The sequence below is a fragment of the Magnolia sinica genome, chromosome 18 (genome assembly GCF_029962835.1).
Source record: "Magnolia sinica isolate HGM2019 chromosome 18, MsV1, whole genome shotgun sequence".
NCBI lineage: Eukaryota > Viridiplantae > Streptophyta > Magnoliopsida > Magnoliales > Magnoliaceae > Magnolia > Magnolia sinica.
Window position 1 is genome coordinate 17,882,734 of NC_080590.1, and position 27,181 is coordinate 17,909,914.

The 27,181-nt window shown below is 40.2% G+C and overlaps 1 protein-coding gene across 1 annotated transcript; it reads left to right on the forward strand.

The window, feature by feature from the left end:
• Positions 1-24,956: 24,956 nt before the first annotated feature.
• Positions 24,957-26,645, forward strand: LOC131233608 (protein DETOXIFICATION 49-like). Its single transcript, XM_058230388.1, has one exon. The coding sequence runs from the start codon at positions 25,010-25,012 to the stop codon at positions 26,639-26,641; it is 1,632 nt and encodes a 543-aa protein (XP_058086371.1). The 5' UTR covers positions 24,957-25,009; the 3' UTR covers positions 26,642-26,645.
• Positions 26,646-27,181: the final 536 nt, after the last annotated feature.

Below are 27,181 nucleotides of genomic sequence, written 5' to 3' on the forward strand. Positions count from 1 at the left end.
GCCTCAACATTATGTATGTGTTTTATCCGTTCTTTTCATCCATTTTATTAGCTTATTTAAGAGCATATACCCAAAAAATAAGGCAGATCTAAATCTAAAGTGAACTACATCAAAGAAAATAATTGTAATTGAACGCACGTCATTAAAACCTTCCTAGGGCCCATTGTAATATTTATTTGCCATCCAACCTCTTGAATAAGTCGTAGCCCCGGCTGAATGGAAAATATAAATATCAAATTGATCCGAAACCTTTGTAGCCCTAGTAAGCTTTAAATTGCGGTCATTCAGTCACCCATGTTTCCTATGGTATGGTTCACCTGAGATTTTGATATGCATCATTGTTTTGCTCATGCCCTAAAATGAATGACCGCACTATGGCTGATAAATGGATGAAAGGCATGGTTGATAAATGGATGATAAAACATATGGTTGATAAATAGATGATAAAACATATACAATATGGTTGATAAATGGATGAAAGGCATGGATAAAAACACATACATCATAGTGGGACCACAGAGCATTTTCAGCATCGACCAATACTAACCCACAAGGGGTCATGGCCGAAGCTAAATGAATCTACAAATCACTTTATCTGCAGATGTGTCTACTGGCTACTTGGCGTATTTGTAGGTACACACAAGCACCATAGAAAATTCAAATTGCCACATTTGGAATGGATCCTAACCGTTTACCAGTCCATTATGAATGCACCCTGTTAAAATTGTTAGGTATGGCAAATCATTATAAGAGTTGAATTGTATTGAATTGCGACTAGTATTATAAATTATCCGATCCGAGACCGAGTCCGGGTCACCTGACTCAGACCGATCCGATGCTTGATTGACTTGACCTGAACCGAGTCCGACTCGGTCAAGGAAATCGAGTCGGATCGGGTTGGGTACGATTCGGATCGTTTGATATGGTGTGGTCCACTTTAGTCTTCAATATATTGTACTTTTGTGTTCAACGCTTAAAATGATACGTCAAAATAGATGAACGACTTACATAAAATATATACATCAAGGTGGCCCCACATGAATATGAAAGAAGTGTATCACGATTTCTCTGTACATATTACGTTGACGTGCACTGCACGAAAGTGCAATGACTTTCTTTTCATGCAAGTGTGACTTACTGTATTGAGGTTAGCAAGTTATATGGGTCTGATGGTGGGGTATGTGTTATATCCAAACCGTCTATTCATTTGGCGAGCTTGTCTTAAGACTTGAGACTAAAAAAAAGACAGATCTAACTATCATGTGGACCACACAAATTGTTTAACGGTGAAAATTATTCTCTGCTGCTATTTGTGGTGTGGTCAAGATGATCTTTAGATATTATTCATTTTTTGGACAATGCTCTATAATGGTCTCTAAAAATATATAAATGGTGTAGATATAATAAATACATCACTGTGGGGCCCATATAACTTTGATATCCTTTGAATCGTTCGTACAACTCGGAGCTCGAGGAGCGTTAGTGCTCGTCTTGGCATTACACGTACTTACAGCTAGCGCACAGCCAACTACATAACCATATGCCCTACACCAGCAAATCACTTGTTATTGTACATAGTAAACTTTGTTGGGGCCCACCTTGAATGCATGTGATTTATCCACGCCGTCCATTTGTTTTTGCAGATAATTTTAGTGGTTGAATCCAAAATTGATGCATATCCAAAGCTCAAGCGGACCATACCATAGGAAAAAGTAGAAGGATCAATAAGAACTACTCCGGATCTGGTAGGATCAAATTGGATTTTTGGGTCGGTTGGGTCGGATTAGGGCCAATCCGAGCTTGACCCGAAAAGATTTCGGATCTGGGTGGGGCTACCCGATTCGCACTGATCCAGACCGTCGGTTCGGTTTGGATCAGTTTTGATTGGGTTGGATCCACCAAATCGGGTCTGTTTTGCCCAGCTCTACTATAGGTACGTGTCGTGCGACGACGCGCACTGACGCTCCTTGAGATCCTGAGTTGTACTAACGGTTCAAAGGAAATCAAAGTTACATGGACCCCACAGTGATGTATTTATTATATCTACACCGTTCATCTATTTTTAGAGATCATTTTAGAGCATTATCCAAAAAATGAATCATATCTAAAGATCACATGGACCACACCACAAATAGCAGTAGAGATAATGATTTTTACCGTTAAAAAATTCGTAGGGCTGTCTATAACGCTTACTGTCCATCCAATCTGTTCATAAAGCCACAGTGACCTGAACGAAGAGGACAAACAAATTTCATATTGATCCAAAACTTTTATAACCACTAAAAGGGTTTCAATGGTAGACGTTCAATCCCCCACTCTTTCTGCAATGTGGTCCATTGATAGTTAGATCCGTCTTAATTTTCATTTCAAGCCTTAATACGATATTGTCAAATGTATTAGCATATCTGATGACTAAAACAACGGAACTTGCTAACGTCAATACGGCGGCTATAAAGCTGGTCTAAGGCAGGCCAGCCACTACGCTTCCAGAATGAACGGCATCATAAAATACGTCATAGAGTTTTTCCAGCACCGACGTCGGTGCTAGGTCTATCCTACGCAATCCTCTCCGAATTTATGGTACGACCGCTGCAAGTTTGGAAACCTAGAACCGGAGGCGGATTGGCTGGTGTACCTCACACCAGCCGTACAACTGCTGTACCGACGTCAACAAGTTTTGTGTGTCCGATCATAAGGTAGGTGTTCATCCAAATCGTTCATATATTTTGCGAGCTTGTATTAAGACTTTAGACGAAAAATATGAAAAACAGTGGACCACATTGCAAAAAGCAGTGGGAGATTGAATGTCTACCAATGAAACCTTTTTTAGGGTTATGTTAGTTTTGGATCAATATGAAATTTGTTTTTCCTCTTCATCCCAATTTCTGTGTACTTATGGATATATTGGATGGAAAATAAACATTATGGTGGGCCCTATGAATGTTTTAATGGTGAAAATCATTACCTCCGCTGCTATTTGTAGTATGGTCCAGCTGATCTTTGGATAAGATTCATTTTTTGCATAATGCTCTAAAATGATCTCTAAAAATAGATGAACGGTGTAGATATAATAAATACATCACTGTGGGGCATATGCAACTTTGATCTCCTTTGAACCGTTCGTACAACTAGGAGCGTCAGCGCTCGTCTTCGCACGACACGGACCTACAGCAGCTATATAGCTGGTGTGTGGTACACCAGCCAATCCGCTTCCCATGGAACCGCACGATCCGCCTTGTATTTCATTTATCTTGTGCGATTTTCGTAGTTCGCCTGGATACATCTGACCGATCGTACACCTCCGTCGCCATTCTGTAACACTCTGTAACACTTCCCACGAGCTAGATGCTTGGCCGACACAATAAGTTCTTGTATTGGGACGCTGTGTGGGGCCCACTTCCGGTGATAAATCCACTCCGTCCATCAGTTTTGGAAGACCACAGTGGGATAGGAATTTAAAAATCAAGCAGATACAATACTCATGTGGGCCATACCACACGAAACAGGAGGGATTATTGAAACCTCACCACTAGAAACTTTGTGGGGGCGACGGAGGTATTGTATGAGGATGATATCTGTGCCCACTGTTTATTTGAGTGATAGTAACCCTATGAACGGTTTGGAGTAAAATAAACATCATGGTCGGCTTCAGGAAGGTTTCAACAGTGGACATTTTCCGTTTCCACTGTTTCTTTCGGTGTGGCTTACTTTAGTTTTGGATTGGTCTGATTTTTATCATTTTATCTTAATATGGTCCTAAAAACCTGATAGACTGAGTAGATTTGTTACAGGCATCTCTGCGGGCCCCACACAGCTCCGACTACAGAACTTCCTGTGACCCGGTCACAGGCAATCCCTGCCCAGGTTTTGGACTCATCTGCATCCGTCCCTCAGTGCCGAATGGATCTTTCATTTGTTTTCTATCTGAACCGTCCATTGGATTTCTTTAATCGTCCGATTACCATGAGTATGAGCTTTGTTTTGGATCAATCTGATCTTTGTTTTTTTCCTTTTGCTGTGTTGTATGACCTAATCAAAAGATTGGATGTCAAATAAACAATACAGTGGGCCTTAGGATGATTTCAATGGTGGGTATCCAATCACTATTGCTTTCCTGTGGTGTGGTCCACCTGAAATTTATATCCCTCTCGTTTTTTACATCAAGCCCTAAAATGATCACATACATCATGGTAGGGCCTACAGAGCCCTGGTAGCGGGGGGATTAGCCAATCCGTTTCCCATCGAATGTGTCTCATCCACCTGTATGTCTTATCCACCGCCGATCATTTTTCAGTATCAGTTTAGAACATAAATATGGCAGACCACACAAAAACAATGAAGATAATGACATCTACTAATGAAGCCTTCTTAAGATCACAATTATATTTATTGGTCATCCAACTTGTTTATAAGGTCACGTAGACATAGATGAACATAAATATCAACTTGATTCAAAACCTCTTTAGCTAAATCCTAAGCCTAGCAGACCACACCAGAAACAGTTGGGATAAGGACATCCAACAATAAAACCTTCTTATAATCTAATATATATCTACCATCTAACTTATTTAATTTATAAGGTCACGTAGACACGGATGATGGTAAATATCAGCTTGATTTAAAACCTTTGTAGCGCTGAAAAGTTCACAATGGTATGCATTCAATTCATACTATATACTATATGGTGGTCCACTTGAGCTTTAGATAAATTTAATTTTACGCTCATGTGAGCTGATTGGTAAAACTCATAAGCAGCTTAGGTAAGACATACATAGTTTAAACACTTGAGGTCGTGGTATCGATCCCTAGTGGGGGTGGCTAACACAGTGGGGTGTACTAACAAGCTTTAAATTTTAAAATAAATAAACAAATAAAAGGCTCTAAAAAGTTAAACCACTACACGTACGCATGGAATGTGAACTCATTCGCTCAAATAAAATCAAACTGTGGAACCAATGTTTCTAAATGATTATACAATTCTAACATTTAATTTGTAAGAAATGGTTTTTGAATAAGTTCATTAGATATTTTCCATTTTAGCCGTTCAGTAAATATCGGGAGAAGAGAAAAAAATGCAGCGGCACATATGAACCGGTGGACATCTGGAGTTTCTGACTAATTTCTACGTGCCCGCGTATCATCCGCCGCAGTCTGGCAGAGGATTTGAGAGGACAGCTGTAGAGATGGAGGTTGGCCCCTCATGCAGGAGCCAGGCCTTCAACGTCGAATTACCATCGATACACGTCATCGGGCTCTAGCCGGACGCCGACTTCGTGTGAAAGACTTTAGCAGGGATAGGAGGTGATGGTTTCTTAGAAATCCGCCCCCATTTCCTTTCAAACGGTTTAGCCTAATATGAAAATACACTTAAGTTTACCCTAATAAAAAAAATTGTTTCCTCTCGAGTGGATCACTCGGGTTCTATATCCAAATTATCCTTAGTTGACGCTTAAAATGAGCTTTCAAAACGGATGGATGGATTGGATTTCTCTCAAACATCACAGTGGACCCCACCTAGCATCCAAACGCGCAGGAAATCCGCGTCCCGCCTTTGCATCTACTACCCCACGGGTTCCTCGTGTCATGCCTTGGTTTCCGAGTTCTTGCGAAAAGACTTCGTATGACGTCATTTGAAGACACGTGTTGTGAAAGATGGTGGGTTTGATTTCTGGCACTCGCGCGTCATCAATTCAATGACGTCATGCTTTGCCCGGCAAATTTCATGTCGGGAGATCACCGACGGACGTGACACGCTTACAGCTGCACTCGTGTCGGTCTCGGGACCGAATTAGGTACGGCCTATAACGTGGGGCCCACGGTGATGTATGTATTCTATATCCACACCGTGCATCTGTTTTGCCAGATCATTTTAAAGTACGAGGCCTCAAATGAATAAGATCTAATTATCAAGTAGATCACACCATAGAAAACAGTCTCCATTGAACGTCCCACCATTAAAAACTTCCCAGGCCACCTTAATGTTTATTTTCCATACGACCTGTTGATTAGGTCACAAAACCTTAGATGAAAGGAAAAAATAAATATAAGCTTGATCCAAAACTTTTGTGGCCCACAAGAAGTCTTTAGTATTTAAGCATCACTGTTTCCTACGGTACGATCTAACTTAGATTTGTCTCTAAGTCATTTTTAGGCTAATGTTAAAAAAAAAGACGTGGTAAAACGGATGGACGGAGTGGATATATAATACATATGTCAAGGTAGGTCCCATCGGTCTCACGGTCTGCTTCGTTGCACAACACATCTACGTATTCGATATGTACGCAACGCACCGTAATCCTGCTGTAATACCTCAAGCTCCTGGGGCCCGCATTTTTGTACATCTGAAATTCGAAATCGGATTACGTACCGAGTCACTCAGTACTGAGTAAACTCTGTTGGGCCCGAAGTGAAAGGACGTAATTTATCCAATCCGTCCATCCGTTTTTTCAGCTCATTTTAATGATTGAACCCTGCAGTGAATCGACATAATTTATCCAGTCTGTCCATCCGTTTTTTCAGCTGATTTTAATGATTGAACCTTGAAGCATATCCAAAGCTCAAGTGGACAACACCATAAGAAACAATGAAATAATTATTTCCACCGTTGAAACCTTCCTAGGGCAGACAGTGATGTTTACTTGTCATCTAACCTGTTCATAAGATGACACTGACATGGATGAAAGGAAAACACAAATATCGACTTGATCCAAAACTTCAGTGGACACCAAGAAGTTTTCAGCGGTAGATGTTCAATTCACACTATTTCTGTGGTGTGGTACACTTGAACTTGGGATATACTTCATTTTTTGTCTCAAGTCCTCAAATTATATGATAAAATGGATGGACCGAGTGGATAAAATTCATAAGTCACGTTGGGCCCCACAGAGTTTACTCAGTAGGCAGTCGGCTCCCCTGAAATTCACGTTAATACATAGAAGCACCAACAAAAACTAGGACGGCCCGCAAAAATCGAAACAATGTAAAATTGCGGTTATAACTTATGGGTTCTCGCACTTTGGCCCGCCTTAATTTTGGATAGGGTTGATTCTTCTATATTCCTTCCTCCAGGTGAGGCAGATCTGATGAATGGGGTTGATGAAAGATAGGTCGGCCCATCTATGGTTGGATTCACATATACCAACAACATGGGTGGTGGGCCCAAAGAGGTTGGGTGTTTTACCCGCTGCTGGAGGCAGATGTCGTAGAGGATTCCAGTTCATGCGCACTGGTAACGAGCTGGGTTACACCGGCAGGTGAGGCCCATGAGATGATGGACCCGGTTTGGCCAGTGACCCTAACGATGGCTGGTGTCAAAGCTCTGTGGGCCCCACCATGATGTATATGTTCATCCGTCCATCCATTCATGGTGAGGCCCACAGAGCTTTGACTCCAGTTAGCTGGCTAGTGTTGGGGTCACTAGCCATGGTTTATGTGTTTAATCCGCGCCGTCCATCCATTCAATGTGGGGTCATAGAGCTTTGACTCCAGCTAGCTGGCTATGGTTGGGATCACTAGCCAAACGGCGTCCTGAAATGATGCAATCAAACACGGAAGGGGATTGGATGTTGACCACAACACCACCGGATTAGCTGGTGTTGGGATGGGAGGCCCACAACGATGCATGTGTTTTATATCCACCTCATTTATCTATTTTATCAGTATGATTCAAAAAATGAAGCTTACATCCACTCCGAATATCTGTTTTTGTCAGCTCATTTTAGAGTATGGGCAAAAAAAAAATGAAACCTTCTTGGGGCCCACCATAATGTTTATTTGCCATCTAACTCATAGATAGTGCCCACCCTTTGATAATTCAAATCAACATACACCCCAACCTTCCTAAGGTCCACCGTAATGTTTATTTGCTATCTAACCTGTTGATATGGCCCACCTCTTCAGTAATTCAAACCAACACACACCCCACATCGAGACTCAACCCATGACCTTGGTGTTGAGCCGCGGTTATAGTCCTCAATTAAAAACATCCTATTCCTAGATGAAGAAAAATATCATGCTCCTTCATTTTTCAAAAGAAAGGCCCAAAGGGTTCACATTCAACCTGAAAAAAATAAAATAAAATCAAGTATTCTATAGCTAGAACCTTGCAACTTTTGGGTTTTTGCTCCATGATCCATCCACGCTGTGCCCCATCATATCAACAGTACGGATCTCTGGACCATGGGCCAATTACGGCAAGCTAAGTAGGCTCAGGTTTAGGTCCTATAATAGCCATAGCCACGCCAACCGGTTCTGTTTTGTTCTTGGCTCCGGGTACTCTTGTTTTCGAAGAACCGGACCTGCTTTTGATTAGGTTCGGCACTTGTTGAGTACCCATCCCGTCTGTGAATCTGGGTTTCGAGCTGGGTACGGGTCAAATAAGAGCATTTACATGATCAGCCCATCTTATAGACGGTTTAGATTATCTATGAATTTAGGTTTCAAGGTAGGTACGGGTCGAATAAGAGTATTTACATGGTCAAGCCCATCTTATAGATGGTTTATATATTCTACTTACGTGCATGCAAATCTAACACATAATTCGTGGATAAATGGGCTCTTTACAAATTTTGGCACATCGTATTAGGTGGTATGGAATTGGATTTGGTCCCATGTAAGTTTCATTGAGCATTGGGAAATGACAGGATGGATTGCTTTAAGTGGGTATCATATGGTCATGGTTAGTAGTAAATACTATAGAAATTTTGGTGGATTTTAAAATTCAGTACATTTGTGGGCCCCGAGTTGATGCATGTGATACCATTCATCCATTTGTGTCCTATGTGTGTAAACATTAATTGTAAAATATAATCCATTAATTACATTTGAGGGTGTTTTTTCATTTACATATGTAATCATCAGCAAATAGATAATGATCATTTATCCATGTAATTACCACATTAGTTTCGAAGTTGATGTTGACCATGAGTTTGTTTGTTAAGCTTTCTATTTCACAGCATTGAATTCAAACAATTTCCACATATAGAAATGTGGGGCCCTCCATGATGTTTATAGCGTTAATCTATTTGCCAACTCATTTTAGGGCATGATCCCAAAAATGAATTAGATTCAAAACTCAAGCGGACCACACCATAGGATATGGAGAGAATATTGGACGTCATTAACTCTCCTTATTTCTTGTGGTGCCGTCCACTTGAGCTTCTAATTTGCCTAAAATTTTGCCACATGCCTTATAACAAGGTGATAAAATGGATTGAGGACATAAATCACATATATACATCATTGTATGACCTATAAATTTTGACATAAGCCTATTGGATTACATGCTTTATGGTGGTATTTTTGAGGTGTGATTACTGATGTATTTTCATTTTTAAAAACTACCATATATTTTATAAAAGAGGAATTAGGTCCCAAAAGTGGAATTAGACAGTCAAAAAACCACAATTTTCAAAAATTACCACATATTTTATAAAAGAGGAATTAGATCCCAAAGGTGGAATTGGACAGTCAAAATACCACAGGAAAGGGGAGATCCGAATCCACACGGCTTCTTAAGAGGTCCGAATGTGTGGATTTCCAAAGGATAAAAGAGGTTAAAAGCATGCCGTCTATCGGAAAAGGTGACGGGTGTCTTGACATCGATCAAAGAGAGTTGAGTTGATTTGTCCATATTAGCTTTGGCTTGGATCGGATCGAGCACCAAAAGAAAAAGTTCCTGTCCTCTGTTCCGCTCTCAAATCGAATTTTTACGTATATGGTAAAAGTGAGGAACTGCACTCCTCTCCACTGCTGGTTGCACTTGCACGCAGGTGGTAAAACACCCATGTCCTGTGGGGCCCACCTTGTTCATTCTCTCAAATCCTCTCCGTTCATCAGGTGAACCTTCTCATTTTCAAGATAAGGCCCAAAAACCAGATCTACTGATCTGATGAGTTATACACGCCGTAGTGCGCCTCAACATAACCTATGGTTGACGTTCACTCTCCTTTGTATCGTTTGGTGGGCCCACTTTAGTTGTGGAACGATATGAATTTTAACCACAGAACTTAAAGGCGATGGGAGATCCGATATTCTGAGTGGATATAGCACACACGATACAGTGGGCCCACGAAGCTCGATTGTTGTACGCGATGTGAAATACAGGTGCCGCAGGGATTCCGTCGTAAAGAGCCAAGTGACGGTTTGTTTGGATTGATGGAATTACATGTATTAATTATCTCAAATCCTCATTAAATGAGCTCCGAGTTGAATCAACGGTTTAAATGAGATCAAAGTTACATTGCCCACAATGATATATTTATTATATCCACACCGTTCATCCATTTTTCGAGATCATTTTAGAGTATTAGCCCAAAATTGAGTTATAATCAAAGCTCAAGTGGACCACACCAAAAATAGCAATGAAGACAATGATTATCACCGTTAAAACATTCAGGGGTCCCACCATAACTTTTAAGGTCAATCAGATATGGATGGAGTGAAAATACAAAGATCGGCTTGATAAAATACTTCTGTGGCCCACAAATTTTTTTTAATGGTCATATACCACTGTTTCCAGTGTTGTGGTCCATCTTCAATTTGGATCTGATAAATTTTTGTCAAAACGTGGTAAAAAGATCTGTAAAATAGGATGGACGGCGTGGATATAAAACATATTCATCAATGTGGGCCGCACACGATAAGTGTAACTCCTAGTAAGGTTTCACCTGGGTAACACCTAATCCGTTCCTGTAGGTGCAATGCCTCGGACTAGAAACTCACAGCGTACAACTTCATTTCTATATTCATGCCAGACGCCACTCTGCAACCGTAGATGAATACTATGGAAATTTAGACCGTCAAAATCACTGACCCAACTGCGCATGGTGCATAACCCCAAAAGTTTCAATGTGATGATAACCATCTGATCTTGCCCTAGGAATATGGACAACTCATTATCTAACTTTTCATTCAACAGACACCAATTGGACGGTTAAGATTCTTTGGTCAGTGTAGTTTCAAAGACATGATCCATCCACTAAGTGTCCCACAATTCAGATGGTGTGGATAGGGGTACACGAGTGCCACGTGTGAGGATGATGAAGTCACCACCATTTTCCAAATAGTGGTGAACTATTAGTGGACCTAAAATGTTGTCCGTAGAGGAGGAAGGTAGACGTGTCATGGAAGAGAATCCTATTCCTATTCTTTCAAATCCAAAATCAACTCAATTGCAAGAATTTTCACACGCTTTTCACATTCTTAAAACAACTGGGATTTGCCGACGTGTAAGTTTATCGTAATTCAATTCCAGAATCTAGCAAACGTGTTACTTTGGAGATCCTTTTTCCTCGGACACGGATTTCCCGCGGAAGCCCTTTGCAGGAAGTTCCTGCGCTGGGATGCTAGGTGGGGCCCACCGTGATGTTTGTTAGGAATCCACACCGTCCATCCGTTTTGAAAGATCATTTTAGATTATGCGACCAAAAATTAGATGGATACAAAACTCGAGTACGGACGAGAGGAAACCGTGAGGATTCGGTGACCACCGTTTGAAACACTCGTATGGCCACTAAGTTTCATATCAGGCTAAGTTTTTGATGTTTTCACTTTATCCCAATGTGAATGACCTTATAAACGGTTTGGATGACATATAAACATCAAGGTAGATCCCAAGAAGATTTCAACGGTAAGAAACTCTTTCCCCGGTTTTCCCTCTCGTATGGCCTCCTTGAATATTGGATCCACCTGATTTGTGACATGTTCTACTAAAATGATCTGGAAAAACGGATGGACGGTGTGGATTTCTCACAAAATTCACGGTGGGCCCCACCTAACATCCTAGTACAGTAACTTCCTGTTTCGCTGGAAATCCGCGTCCTACATGTGTGCTGTGGGATGAAAGTGCATGAGGCCATTCCACACGAGGACGACTGAAAATGTGCTTCACCTGACACGTGTACAGTATCTTAGCCAGTGATCAGGTGGGCCCACCTTGAATACTCGGCTAAAAAATTAGTATGGTCCATTCATCAGGTTAGGTGGGACCCACCTGATGTACTTCCTGGATGTCGGACACGAATGTCATCCGTACACGTGTCCTGCGAATGGACTCTTTTGATCTCTCACTACTTGACTCATCTTCACACCTCTTTCCTTCAGATGAGTATAACCGATTGCACTTTTGGTGCAAAAGCGAGAAAGACAAACGATAAGCACACCGACCAAATAAATGGGCCCACCTTCGTGCTGCACATTATTTACAAATCTTCCACCGTCCATGGCCCCCCAAGGTCCGTACATTCATGCCCAAGATCAGGATTCCAAATCCAATTTCCAAATGTGGGGTGGGACCCACCCAGCATCTACGAATCCAATTTCAGCAAGTATTAGATTTACCACCCACTTTCGGTAAGCAATGAGAGAGATGGGTTTATTTTCCTTACCACGTGTACAGCCTAACATGATAGGTGATAATGTATTTGGTCATATATCTTAGGTTGAAGTTCAAAATCACAATCTCACGACCTTAAAATATTAAGATTCAAAATCCAAACATGCCACTAATTAAATTCAATATCAGTAAAATCAAGAATTTTAACTTGATGACATATCATCCAATATGATTAAGAAGATTTTGAAGAGTGTTTGTTTTTATTGAAACTATTTCATGGATATGGAAAACAAACATAGAATCTCTAGCAAATGGAAAACTATGTATTTCAAAAGAAAGTATGTGATAGATTTTTAAAATAGTACAAAGTCAACAATCAAATTGCCGCTTTATTTCCTTTTAGCGGTTGTACGTGGGAATATAAACTTTCTTCTAGACGCATTAATATCTGTCTTTTCTTTTTTGCAAAGTCAGTAAATTAAGATGATTCCTTTTCAAACATTGGAAAAGAAGGATTCCTTCCACATAATCCTTTTTCTACATCTAGTCCATTGCATAGAAACCAACTAGCTGAGGTTAGATATATTCCCATATCAAGATGAATAGTTTATTTCACCTCTCCTATCGTTTAGCATCTAATGTGTATAGCCACCTATTAGGCCAACATTCTGATATGGTCTAATGACTCGAACCTGATACGGTCTAATGATCCGAACCTTCTGTAGTTTTGTTATTATATTATAATCAGTGTTATCCAATATCGAGTTGAGCCTTTGGTTTTTTGGAGTTGACCATAAGAAATTGGAAAATTCTTTTTTGTTGTTCATCTGCGGTCAATGATAAACACAATTATGGGTTTAATGTAAGTTTTTCATGACAAGCTAGTTAATGTACAAAATAACAAATCTAAGGGGTTATTTGGCACCATGGATTTGGGGGGATTTTAAATCCCTTAGTTATTTGGCATCATAAAGTAACCAGAGGTTTCAAATCCAAAGGGTTTGAAATCTCCTCGATCAGGTGGTTTGAAATCCAAGGTGAGACCTTGGATTACATCTAAAATCATTCCCATAATTGCATGTGTAACATGTGTATCAGTATACTATTAATCTATTGGGCACATGGCCTCCTAATGATATCCTAAAATAATTAGATTATCAATTGCATCATTATAGTTACCTTAATACGATGATCAACATTATCCAAACATTGTCCATGCAAATCAACGGTTAAAAATTGTTGGTTAGTCAGTCGGATGTGATCTTGTGCTTGAGGCTCATCCGAGACTTGAAGTTTCATCATTTTTTGGCAAAATATATATTTCAATGGGCTTATTATAACCATTGTGTCAAAAATTACATAAGTTCACTAATTAAAGATATTAAACTTGATTTAGTAATTAAATTCAAATCTTTGCAAATATACCATGAGTAGCTACGTTTGGATTAAAGTTGATTTTCAATTTAGGGCGCCAAACACAACAAGAGGATTTCAAATCCAGGGGTTCCGGATCCAAGGGGGTTTCAAATCCATGCTCCCAAACCGGCCCTAATACTTGAATAGCCTGTGAGCAATTTAAGCAATATCTTAGCAAAATCTTTCGATCTTCCACCCTTTCACACCATTTTCGAGTTCTAATTGATGAGGTTGTTGTACGTTCAAGGACATGATTGGCCTGAGGATTGAAAGCTTCTGATTTATAGAGACGGCCAAAGATAGAATTAATTCTTCTCATTGACAAATTCCCGCCTGTTGCCATCGTCCTCGTGCCCCTCCTTTCAAGAGAGAAAACCCCGATTACACCTTGTTTTAGGAGAACGATTATGTAGTTTGAGCCCTCACAAAGGTCACATTTAACTATAATTATGTGGGGCCCATGGGACACTTATCACTTCAATTCAAACCATCTAAATCTTTTTATTGGACCACATGTATCACGCGTGACTCTTCTTAAGGTTGAATTTCCAACAAACCACACCTCTCATTTAGGAGAATATATGATTCTGTACTTTGGGCCCTCATGAAGGTTATGTATAACTATATTTATGTGGGGCCCACAGGACAGTTATCACTTCAATCCAAACCATCTAAATATTGTTTGTCAGACCCCAAGTGTCACGTGTGACTCATCCTAAGGTTAAAATTCCGACAAACCATTATAGAACAGTCCACATATAGATAGTTCTTACAATTGGACCACTTACCATGTGGGCCCCAGTGTGCGATGAATCTCAGCTGTGATAGAAGCCAAACGAATCCTAAGAAGAAATAGACAGAGTTGCATTTGACTTCTCCAATGACCACACGCTCTGGAAAGACTGCACCCAAAACGACTTAAAAATGCGTTGTCAAAGACCCAAATGGGTCCAGCTTGATTGCATAAATGGGTGAATGGGAATAGCTGGCCAGATCGCTTTCAACCTATCATTGGTCCCTGCGCCCACAGTACACTTTGGTCGTACATGACTGTGGGAACTCATTTACTGGTCATAAACTGACAAAGCCACCTCCCAAGTCTCATGGAGAACATTCTGATTTCTACTCTTAACGGCTTCTATACGCCTTCATGACCAATGCACCGTAGATTGGTCTTTGGGGCTATGGGTCCTCATGTGGGGCCCTTGCCATTACCATTTGACATTGAAAGTATTGGAAAATCATAAACAGCTTTCCTACTTTATCTGCCATGGATGATAACCTTAGAGATGGCTTAGAAATTGCAACCTGATTATGATCTCTGGTTAGGTGTTTCATGGGCTTGTTTGGTCTGTGGAATAAAATGGTATATTGAATTGTATCGGGTGGGATTAACATTGTTATTGTACAATGATGCCATGATATTTTAGCCATTCAATCCCATGTTTAGAATAAAATTCTTACTATTGGGAAACATTGGATTAAGCAAAATCCTATTTGGTGGACCAAGGAATTGTAATCAATAGACCAAATTCACAACGGATGTCGTTCGCTTGTATACATATATAACTAGAATGTCATGTGTAAATGGTATATATGGATGGACGGCATGGATAAATGCATGCATCCATGTGAGGCTCATATGTGGATTTCATGAAAATCCCGCGTGGGACCAAATGCAATTCCATCCCACCTAATCCCAACATTTCTCATCATCCCGATGAAATTTGCACCAGACCCAATGCAATTCTATTCCACCTAATCCCATATAATAACTTGCCCCAAACGTGCTGATTATAGGATTTCTACACATTTATTGGACATTTTGAATTTAAAAATATCCAATGGTCTTGTTTCAACAAGTTAGCATCCACGAATCAAAGGTCACAATTGTTCAATTAATTTAAATTCTGGACCATGTCTTAGTGATAGTGGATTCCACAATTTAGTCGGTGTAATTTGAGCTAATACATGCGATGTTTAATTTGTGTAAGTGCATGCTTATCAAGTGCCAAAGCTGCCTAAGTATCATATAACTTCCTTAGGAAAAAAAGAAAAAAGAGAAAAAGGGCCACCACACAAATTTCTAATCCAGTAAGACCGTTGTTCAAGTAAATCAATCAAGATTTCACTATCCCTTGATTGTAGCAAGCCCAACTAATTGAATGGACAATGCCTCTTTTCACAAATGGCTCGTATGGACACATTGACAATAATGGAAAGTCCCTATCAATGTCTACTTTAATTTCCACGGCAACAAAACCAAATCTTTTATAAAAGTATTTGGACAATGATCCCATTCAAAGATATGTGGATGTGGGTCTTGGCATTGATTTCTAGAACATGATCGTGGGTCCTTCAATGACACAGCGTGATTAACGAGCAAAAGAAGTTTATATTAGCAATGTCTAATTACTAAACCGATTTCATGTACGCTTTTTCACACTACAGGAATCATCGGTTCTACACCATGGTCCTGTGTTTAGACACGCGAGGGGAATGGTCACCGAATGCACATCCAACGTGGGGTGATTATCAAATGTCCGAGTTTTTTAGGGACCACCCATGATGTGCCTAGAAATCCAAATCAGGAATATGAGTGCCTCCTCATCGGCACCCTACATATATAATCAGCCACACACACACATGTATATACATATAGGTGTATGTATGTATATACATATATGTATATGTATATGTATCATGTGTATACAAAAATGCTCACCTACTCACCTTTTTAGGTGAGAACTTGCGTATACCTTTCCATATGAGTCATGAGCACAAATTTCGGAGGGTCGCACCAACCCACGAAACATTTGGAATCTCAATTTTAGCCCGATCCAAAACTCTGGCGGGTCATAGGAAAAAGAGAGGCAAATCAAGGGAGGAAACTGATTCCCTTTGTTAGGGCCCATAAAAGTTTTGGATCAAGCTAAAATTTGGGCGCATGGAATTTTGTACCCATGAAAGGTGTACATGAGTTCTTACCTAAAAAGGTGTGCAGGTAAGCATGTGTGTGTGTATAAATGCTTACCTAGAACTAGAGTTGGGTATCAAGTCGAGTTGGACCGAGCTAGGTCTGACCCGGCTTGATCCGATTTTGAAATAGGCCTGACCTGAATTCGATCCGACTCAGTACCGAGTCGAGCATGCCTGACCTGATTCGAGTCCGGGTCTAGCCTGGACTGATCTGGACCAAGTGTCACCCGGTTAGAAGTACTGAGTTAGGTTGAGTTGGCATCGAATTGAATATATAAATATATATATATATATATATATATATATATATATATATATATATATATATATAGAGAGAGAGAGAGAGAGAGAGAGAGAGAGAGAGAGAGAGAGAGAGAGAGAGAGAGAGAGAGAGAGGAGGGTGGTGGTGGGTGGCTGTCGGGCTTAGAAGAGGAGGATGAGCAAGGGAGAGAGAGAGAGAGAGTTTGGGATCAGGTCGGGGTTGGGTGCGGCAGGTAAGGTTAGAAATAGTTAGAAATTAGGTTACACACACACACACACACACCTAAACCTGAGTCGAGTCTGACTGGATTGAGTTTCGGGTCGAGTTACTCGGTAACTCAGACTCGACTAGGGATCGAGTCCAGCGGGCCTAACTCGATCCAAACTAGATCTTGGTTGCGCTGATCCAAACCGAGTCTGTCTCGGTCAAAGATACTGAGTCGGATCGAGTTGGCTACGGTTTGGATTCGGTCACCAAATGTTGACTTGATGTTGAGAGGAAGATTGTTTGACATTGATGTGATGTTGACAGGAAGCATGTTTAAAAAGTTTTTACACTTGAAAGGGTAAAGAAAGCTTTTTCTCATTAAAATCTATGGGGCCCATTGTTATGTATGTGTTTGATCCATGCCATCCATCCATTTTTTCCACTCATTTTATGACAAGATCCTATCAAGTGGACCATTCCATATGAGATAGAAGAAATTGAATGTTTATCATTCATTTCTTCTTTGGGGCCATAGAAGTTTTGGATAAAGTTGGTATTTGTGTTTTCTCTTCATCCATCTCTGTGTGATGCCATGAACGGGTTGGATGATAGGTACACATCCCTGTGGGCCCTTGTCTCATTTTTACTTTCAATGGTAGGCATTCACAATTCTCTTTGTTTCCTATGGTATGGTCCACTTGAACGTTGTATCTGCCTCATTTTTTTGCTCATGCCTTAAAATGGGCATGTAGAACTGATGGACAGCATGGATCAGACACATGCATAACAATGGGACCAAAAAATTACATTGCCATAATTTCAGTCCATTTACCCACTATTTTTGCCACAGTTTTTGAGGAAATTACATCGTAAATCACTTTTTTTTTTTTCAAACAACTGTTTGTTTTCTTATTTATAGTTGGAAATAAAAGTAAATAAATAATCATTATTTCCCAGGATGCGGATTGCGTACTGAGTAACTCAGCACGCTAAGCGTACTGAGTAAACTCTATGGGGTCCACCATGATTTACATATTTTATCCACTCCGTCTATCCATTTTAACAGATAATTTGAGGGCTCTAGTCCAAAAACAAAGTATATCCAAATCTCAAGTGGACCTCACCACGGAAAACAACAGTGTGAATTGAAATTCTACCATCGAAAATTTCTTAGGCCGAGCCACATAACTTTCGGATCAATCTATTATTTGTTTTTGGCCTTCATCCATGTCATGTGTGATCTTATGAACAAGTGAGATGACAAATAAACATCACTGTGGGCCCTAATAAGGTTTCAACGGTGGAAGTCATTATTCCCACTGTTTCCTGTGGTGTGGTCCACTTGAGCTTTGGGCATGCTTCAATTTTCGACTCAACCATTGAAATGATCTGGAAAAATAGATGGACGGCGTGGATAACCCACATACATTCATGATAGGCCCAATTGAGTTTACTTAGTACAATATTTTTGGGCCCTCACAAAGGTGTCTCACTCTTAGATGTCTCTCATAGCTCCCTTTGGTGTGGCCCACCTTAGTTATAGATCAAGCCGGAGTTTGAGACCTAGGCCTAATACTAAGGGGCCACATCTAACTGATGGGGTGGATGGTACTTGTCACGCCTTGAAATTTGAGTACACAGTGTGCACCGTCAGACTTGAGTTTTGATTCATAACTTGTATACTATGTGTATTTAATTCATTCCATTATACGATTATTCAAAGGAAAAGGTAATATTTATTTTACATTCCAACTATATCTATTTACAATCATCACACAAAATGATTTAAGCACTAACTTCCGTCTATTCTCAACATTAGAGGTGGGCATCGAGTTGAGTCGGACCAAGTTAGGTCCAACTCAACTCAATTCGGTATGGTGAAAATCCTGATCCGAACTTGATTTGACTTGGGATCGAGTCCAGTGGACCTAACTCAATCCGAACCGGATCTTGGCTGCGCTGATTCGAATTGAGTCCAACTCGGTTAGAAATACTGAGTCGGATCGAGTTGGCTATGGTTCGGATTGGGTCACCAGATGTTGACGAGAAGCTTGTTTGAAAAGTTTGTTTCACATTGACGTGATGTTGACAGGAAGCTTGTTTGAAAAACTTTTGCATTTGAAAGGGGTAAAGAAAGCTTTTTCTCGTTAAAATCTATGGGGCCCACTGTTATGTATGTGTTTGATCCATGCCATCCATCCATTTTTCCCACTCATTTTATAGCATGATCCCAAAATTGAGGTAGATCCAAAACTTAAGTGGACCACTCCATATGAGACGAGAAATTGAACGTTATCGTTCATTTCTTCTTTGGGACCATAGAAGTTTTGGATTAAGTTGGTATTTGTGTTTTCTCTTCATCCATGTCAGTGTGATGCCATGAACGGGTTGGATGAAAGGTACACATCCCTATGGGCCCTTGGCTCATTTTTACTTTCAATGGTAGGCATTCACAATGCTCTTTGTTTCCTATAGTGTGGTCCACTTGAACATTGTATCTGCCTCATTTTTTTGTTCACGCCCTAAAATGAGCACGTAGAATAGATGGACAATGTGGATAAGACACACGCATAACAATAGGACCCAAAAATTATACCGCCATAATTTCAATCCCTTTACCTACTATTTTCGCCACGGTTTTCGAGGAAATTACACCATAAATCATTTTTTTTTTCAATGACTGCTTGTTTTCTTATTTACAGTTGGAAATAAGAGTAAATAAATAATCATTATTTCCTAGGACGTGGATTGTGTATTGAGTAACTTAGCACGCTAAGTGTATTGAGTAAACTTTGTGGGGTCCACCATGATATACATATTTTATCGACTCCGTCCATCCATTTCAGCAGTTAATTTGAGGGCTCAACCACTGAAATGATTTGGAAAAATAGACGAATGGCGTGGATAACCCACACACATTCATGGTAGGCCCAACCGAGTTTACTTAGTACGATAAAAGCCTACTGAGTAACTTAGTACGCAGTCTAATTTCTATTTCCCATAAGAAATATACGCAAGTCGCCCATATATATCTATTTCCCATAAGAAATATACGCCAACCGCCCATATCCAGTGACCTTTGATTTGACTTATAGTAATACCAAGGAAAAAAGTTTAAAATTTTGTCGGGCCCATCATGATATATGTGTATGATCCAAACGTCCATTCATTTTAACAACTCATTTTAGGGTGATGAATTGAAAATAGATTCAAATCCAAAGTGCAAGTGGACCACAACATAAGAAACAGAGGATTAAACACCCACCATTGAAAAATTCTTACGACCATAGGAGTTTTGCGTCAAGTTGATATTTTTTCCCCTTCATCTGTGTCTATGTAATCATATGAATATGTTGGACCACAATACACATCAGTATGGGACCCACGAATGGCTTCACATTTCAACGATGGATGTCAATATCCCCTTATTTTCTGCGGTGTGGCCCACTTAAGCTTATAATCTGCCTAATTTTTTGGCACAAGCCCTAAAATGATCTTATAAAATAGATAGATGGTGTGGATTCATCACATACATCATGGTGGGACCCACAAATTTCCCTCACTCATTTCCACCTATTTTTTCAAAAAGCAAATTCTGAAAATCGAGGTGTAATTACCTTTGTATTTCCTCTCTTCCAATAATGGGAATAAATTATAATTACCTATTTACCACCATTTACCATTGTAAATAAGAAAAAAAAACTGCCTGGTTTGAAACCAAACATGCCCAGTAGTCTGTTGGACCAAAGAAAAAGTGTAGAACGTGGGCCCCACCACAGATCGAGTTAGGTTTTGGATCGGTTCAAATCCAACCGGATCGAGTCAAGTTTTAGATCAGTTCGAATCTGACCGGATCGAGTTTCGGTTCAAGCCGAACTCAACTCAGTCGGAGTTCGAATCTGGGTGGGTCTACTCGATCTGAACCCGGCTCTAGCATTTGGTTCGGATCCAGTTGGATCCAACCGCGTCGGATGAGTCGGATCTGCCGAATCGAGTCGAGTCCTGCCTAGCTCTACTCAACATTCATAAATATTCAATCGGCATAAATTATGCATCATTCATCAGTTAATATAACTTACCGATGAATACTTTTTATAGACATATAACAATTCAATTAAATATAACCAATCAAATGCATAAAATACTACATCTAATACCACAATTCATTATATATATATATATATATATATATCAGACCATCCTTATAAGTAAAATTTCAATTAAATAATTAGGAATGGTACAAATGCGACTAGTTCCTCTTATGATAGATACAACCATATTTCCCACGGGTCATGTTTAGGTTCCACTATATGATCTATTTCTTGAACAACTTCATCAAATGTATCTCCATCTATAGGGTTTTTTCATAAATAAAATGTAAGCAATCTAGTCTTAGTGAAATAACTTAGCATGGTTCATTAACATACCAATTAAAATAATACAAGATATATAATGCAAAATGACATAAATGCACATGATGTATAAATGCATCAGATGGAGTGATCGTTCCAGGGAGGTCCCCCATGATCTACCAGGATCGACGTTTTTTCCAGGGATGTCCCCCATGATTGACAATACAAAATGCTAATGTGATGGATGATATATGATTTCATCATTTCATAGCTATTCATAAATACTTGTTTTTATTAGGAATATACGTATGTGATTTCATCGTACTCTAATAATCAAATGTGAGATCTTAGATTGGCATGTATCACAATTTCATATATTACATTAGTTAAATCAACAAAACAATACATCACTCAATACAACACATCAATCAATCAACCACACAATTAATTTTATTTTAATTTTCATGAACATAAGACATGTTGGGATTACTCACATGGGTCTAGAAATAAAAAATCCACAAGATGATCAGATTAATTTGAATTTAAAAATCCTAACAATAATATATGCTACATTATTGTTCGATCCAATTTCATTACATAGTGGGGGCCACTTTTGATTAATCACCTTAGGTGGCTAACCACTATTCAACAAACCCTAAACAATTTATATATTCTTAATAAGTTCCTGATTGAATATTAATTTAATATTGTGTAAGTTTTTCATTTATTCTTAAATTAAAGGGTTATTTATGTCTTTGGATCAGATTCAAATAGTCAATTGGCTTCCACTTGATTATTTAAGGAAAAGCCGATGAATTATCCAGATCTAGATCATATAGGATTCATATTTCCCTTCAGACCATGTTAATAATAACCATTCTTACGATCATCGTGGCCCACCAGACGATAGGATCCATCCACAGTTCTTAATTTCATGATAGATTCGTCCGAGAATGTATATGAATGGTAAGGATCATATCCAATACGTCTAATCACCCATCTTAGAATCAAATATATAAATTAGTGTATACAATTAGATTTGACTAGTATAGCCCATTCGATGATTAGATCGATCTAGAAATTGAGACCTTTGTATATTTTGACTTTAAGGATCTTATGATCTGACAGATACAGATGGGCCCACACCAACCTTTATAACCAAGAGATTTTCGTATGAAATCCAAATCTTTAATTTCATCGAATCAACCCATATATCAATGTGATGATTGAGCGGTCGATCCACCCCGATTATTGCATAAATGCAACAAAAATAAGCTAAATGTATAAAAATTAATGAAAGAATAACAACAGACTTACCAGATTTGAGTTCTCCATAGTTTTCTCTCTCTTTTTTTCAGTAGTACATAGAGTATCTTTTGATTAATATTTGAGTTGGAATAGAACTCATCTTACAATACCCTCTTTAAAAGAAAAAAACTTGTTGGGAGGTTGAGAGACACGAGAGATAGTGTGTGTTAGAGAGAAGAAAGAAAGATGGATTAATGATATAGATAATATAGGAGATTAGGGTTAGATTAGAGACTAAATATATGATTTTGGATAAGAGGGAGAGTTGAGATACCAAATCTCACACATTCTCTCTAAATGTTAAATTTAAAATAATAGTTATTATTTTTATTGTTATTTTATTTTATTAAAAACCTCCGGAGTTACAATACTCCCACATCACACTAAGCCTCACATGGCTAAAACATGTACCCATGTATCATTCAGGGCCATATAAACACTCCGTTACATGATCTGGGCGTTTCAAATAACTCCCAACCACCCCAAGGCCGTATGTGTCCCATCACAAGCATATTATGCATGTGAACCCTTGGTTATCAAATTCAAGTTCAACACTACCAACCCTCCAATCCATACATATACATGAACCAGTAGAATTTTCCCCAACCATTCTCGTACAAAGACCATGACTTTAAGGTTAAGTTTAGTCATGGACACGCAATCTCCACCCCACATGATGGATCCGTTTACTAGGGTTTTTCAAAATTTAAGTGGCACAATCAAGGTCCGTCCAGCCACTAAAAATAATAATAACAAAACCAACAAAACCTAATTATAATATAACACAAACACCTTGTTTATGTGCCAGCTGAATCACACCATACCTTTTAACCACATCTACTTAGACATATGCACAGCAAAGAGCCTACATGCGGTCAGAACTCTCTTTGGGTTCATTCCCACATCCCTCCATACACAAAATCCAAACTTACGTTTTGTCCGTCACAAAACATGCATGCCTATCCGAAAACGTTTCTATATCTCCGTTTGACTATATATATATATATATATATATATAGAGAGAGAGAGAGAGAGAGAGCCATTAAACTGTAGTTTGTACGGTGTGGATAGGAAGGTGAGAAAATTCCAAGCTCAGGTGAGTAAGCAAAACCGACCGAGATTTGTACATTTATTTTCAACGGCCGACTATAATATGTTGTTGTGTGTATAATACCCTCGTGTTTTAAAGTTGGTATAAGTGGGGCTAGTGGTTGGATGATCTGGGTCATTGATGTAGTGGGCCCCATTGGGCATGGCTTCAAGATTGTCTTTTGTGTTGGGAGATTCTAACTACGGGTGAAGATGCAAGTTTGGTATGTATCTTTTTTCTAATCCGTCTATTTGCAGGCCTTTGATGGAAGGGTTATTCGGCCGTTCCATCAACGGTAGGGCCGAGTACACATGCACCTAACAAGAACCCGAGCACTGTAGAGATATCCACGTGTTGAGGATCGTACCTGTTTGAGGCTTTATAAGTCATTTGATAAACGACAAAAATAGTCAAAGGCGAGCCTCCTCTAAAAGGATTCAAAAGCACCGCAGTCCATACAGAGACAGGACGCGGATTGCGTACTACCCCCGCCCGTCCCTAGCTCCGAACGGGCGGTTCTGTGGGCGGGCTCACCGTGATGTATCTGTACATCCAAACCGTCAATCCCTTTTCGCAGATTATTTCAAGGCATTAATACAAAAATGAGGGCATTTTCGGTATTCCATCCTCTGTATTCCCTTGTGCGACGATTTAAATCCTCACAACCGAGATATTCAGTCGTGGGATCGAGAGAGAGAGAGAGAGAGTATCCTGCTGCAGGCGAAATAGGGTTTTTGTCGAATACGACGATCGAAAGATCCAAAGGTAGGGAGCGAATGTCAGATCGAAAGTTGTCATCAAAACTGTCCGCGCAGACCCACAAACCCATTTAAATCCCACCCTCTCCCTCCCATTCATTACACCCCCGCACCCCCTTCTCTCTCTCTCTCTCTCTCTCTCTCTCTCTCTCCACCCCCGCACCCCCTTCTCTCTCTCTCTCTCTCTCTCTCTCTCTCCAACAGTTTTAAACTCCTCCCTCCCTCCCTCCCTCCCTCCACCTCCCCGCCCACCCCCCCTCTCTCTCTCTCTCTCTCTCTCTCTCTCTCAAAGACCAAAAAACCATGTGTAGGGTAACTACTTCCTCTCCTCTCCCCGGCAAATGCGACAACACCCACCAACCTTCGCTTCCTTCTCCCAATGACGTTTCCCAACAACCCAACATCCTTACTCCCTTCATCCCCAAAACCCCAACAACCCAACACCCGCAACAAAAGCCCGACACCAAAAAGTCTACGGCCCATTACACAAAGCCCATCCAAAAGACCCACCTCTCCCTTGCTATCTCAGAAGCCAAAGCCATTATTAACATCTCTTTTCCCATGATCCTCACAGGCCTAGTCCTCTACTCTCGCTCCATGATCTCCATGCTCTTCCTCGGCCACCTTGGCGAGCTATCTCTCGCTGGTGGTGCCCTCGCCATTGGCTTTGCCAACATTACCGGTTACTCCATTCTCTCTGGCCTTGCAATGGGCATGGAACCAATATGTGGCCAGGCCTTTGGCGCCAAGAAATACACTCTCCTCGGCCTTTCTCTCCAAAGAACAGTCCTCTTACTACTCTCTACCTCTCTCCCAGTAGCTCTTCTCTGGTTGAACATGAAGAGAATTCTACTCTTTGTTGGCCAAAATGAAGATATTGCCCAAGAAGCCCAGTCCTACATTCTTTTCTCCCTTCCAGATCTCCTTGCTCAATCCCTCCTCCACCCTCTCCGCATATATCTCCGAACTCAGTCTATTACTCTCCCATTAACTTACTGTGCTGTGCTCTCTCTCCTTCTCCACCTCCCAATTAATTACTGTCTTGTTTCCGTGTTCGGCTTTGGCATTAGAGGTGTTGCTCTTGGAAGCGTCTTGACAAACGTCAATCTCGTAGTCTTCTTGATAATCTTCATTTCATTATCTGGCATATACAAGAAGACATGGGATGGCGTCTCAGCTGAATGCTTGAAAGGTTGGACTTCTCTTTTGAATCTTTCCATTCCAAGCTGCATTTCCGTCTGTTTGGAATGGTGGTGGTACGAGATCATTATTCTGCTATGTGGGTTGCTTCTCAATCCCAAGGCTACCGTTGCTTCCATGGGGATTCTAATTCAGACTACTTCACTCATATACATTTTCCCATCGTCTCTGAGTACTGGCGTATCGACTCGAGTCGGCAATGAATTGGGCGCGAACAGGCCTGAAAAGGCAAAGCTGGCGGCTAACGTTGGACTTGCATGCAGCTTCGTTCTTGGACTTTCAGCAATGCTATTTGCTCTTATGGTGAGAAAAACATGGGCTAGTATGTTTTCAAATGATGCTGAAATTCTTTCATTGACGTCGATGGTATTACCAATAATTGGACTTTGCGAGCTCGGCAACTGTCCACAGACGACGATGTGCGGCGTGCTACGAGGCACTGCACAGCCAAAGATGGGAGCTAATATCAATCTTGGATCGTTTTATTTCGTCGGAATGCCGGTGGCTGTTGTCTTGGGCTTTTGGGCTGGGTATGATTTTAAGGGGCTTTGGTTTGGGCTCATGGCTGCCCAATTTACGTGTGTGGTGCTGATGTTAATTGTGCTGGGCCGCACTGATTGGAATTTGCAAGCTGAGAGGGCCAAGGAGCTGACAGGAGCTTATGTTAGTGCTGGAGTTGAAGAAGAAGAAAATTTGAATTCAGATTGTTTAAAAAAAGAGGAAGCAGAGGTTTAACACCGGACTTTGGTGTATGTGCTGTTCTTTTTTTCTTTTTTCTTTTTTTCTTTTCTTTTTCCCCTTTAAAAAAAAAAAAAAATTTCCTTTTTGGATCTTGTACATAGCGAATTAGAGGATAATGTTATACGGAAGAAAGAGCTGCGAACCTCCTCGATTGAAAAAAGAGAGAATAGAATAGAAATATTTTCTTTTTTGAATTTTCAACGTCTTTATGGCTTTTAAATATGAGGATTGTCTTTTTGGTTGGAGTCTTAAGATAGACCACGCGCGATGGCTTTCGGCACGGGCCGGCTGAGTAAACGACTCAGTTGTCTGTTAGTTGCTGTTGGAAGAGGTTTTAACGCGTGTTTTATGCAACTTCCGTGCAGCCGAAAGGGGCGTTGCACTCCACCGTCCATTTGGTGGGACAGTCTTTTAACTGTTGGAAGGGATAAGCAACTGTCTACATTCAAATGTATTTTTTGTCGGTTGACTGGACTTGTCCGTCCTGACTTCTTAACAAGTGGATGGTTAGGATTGGTTGTTGGACTATTCACG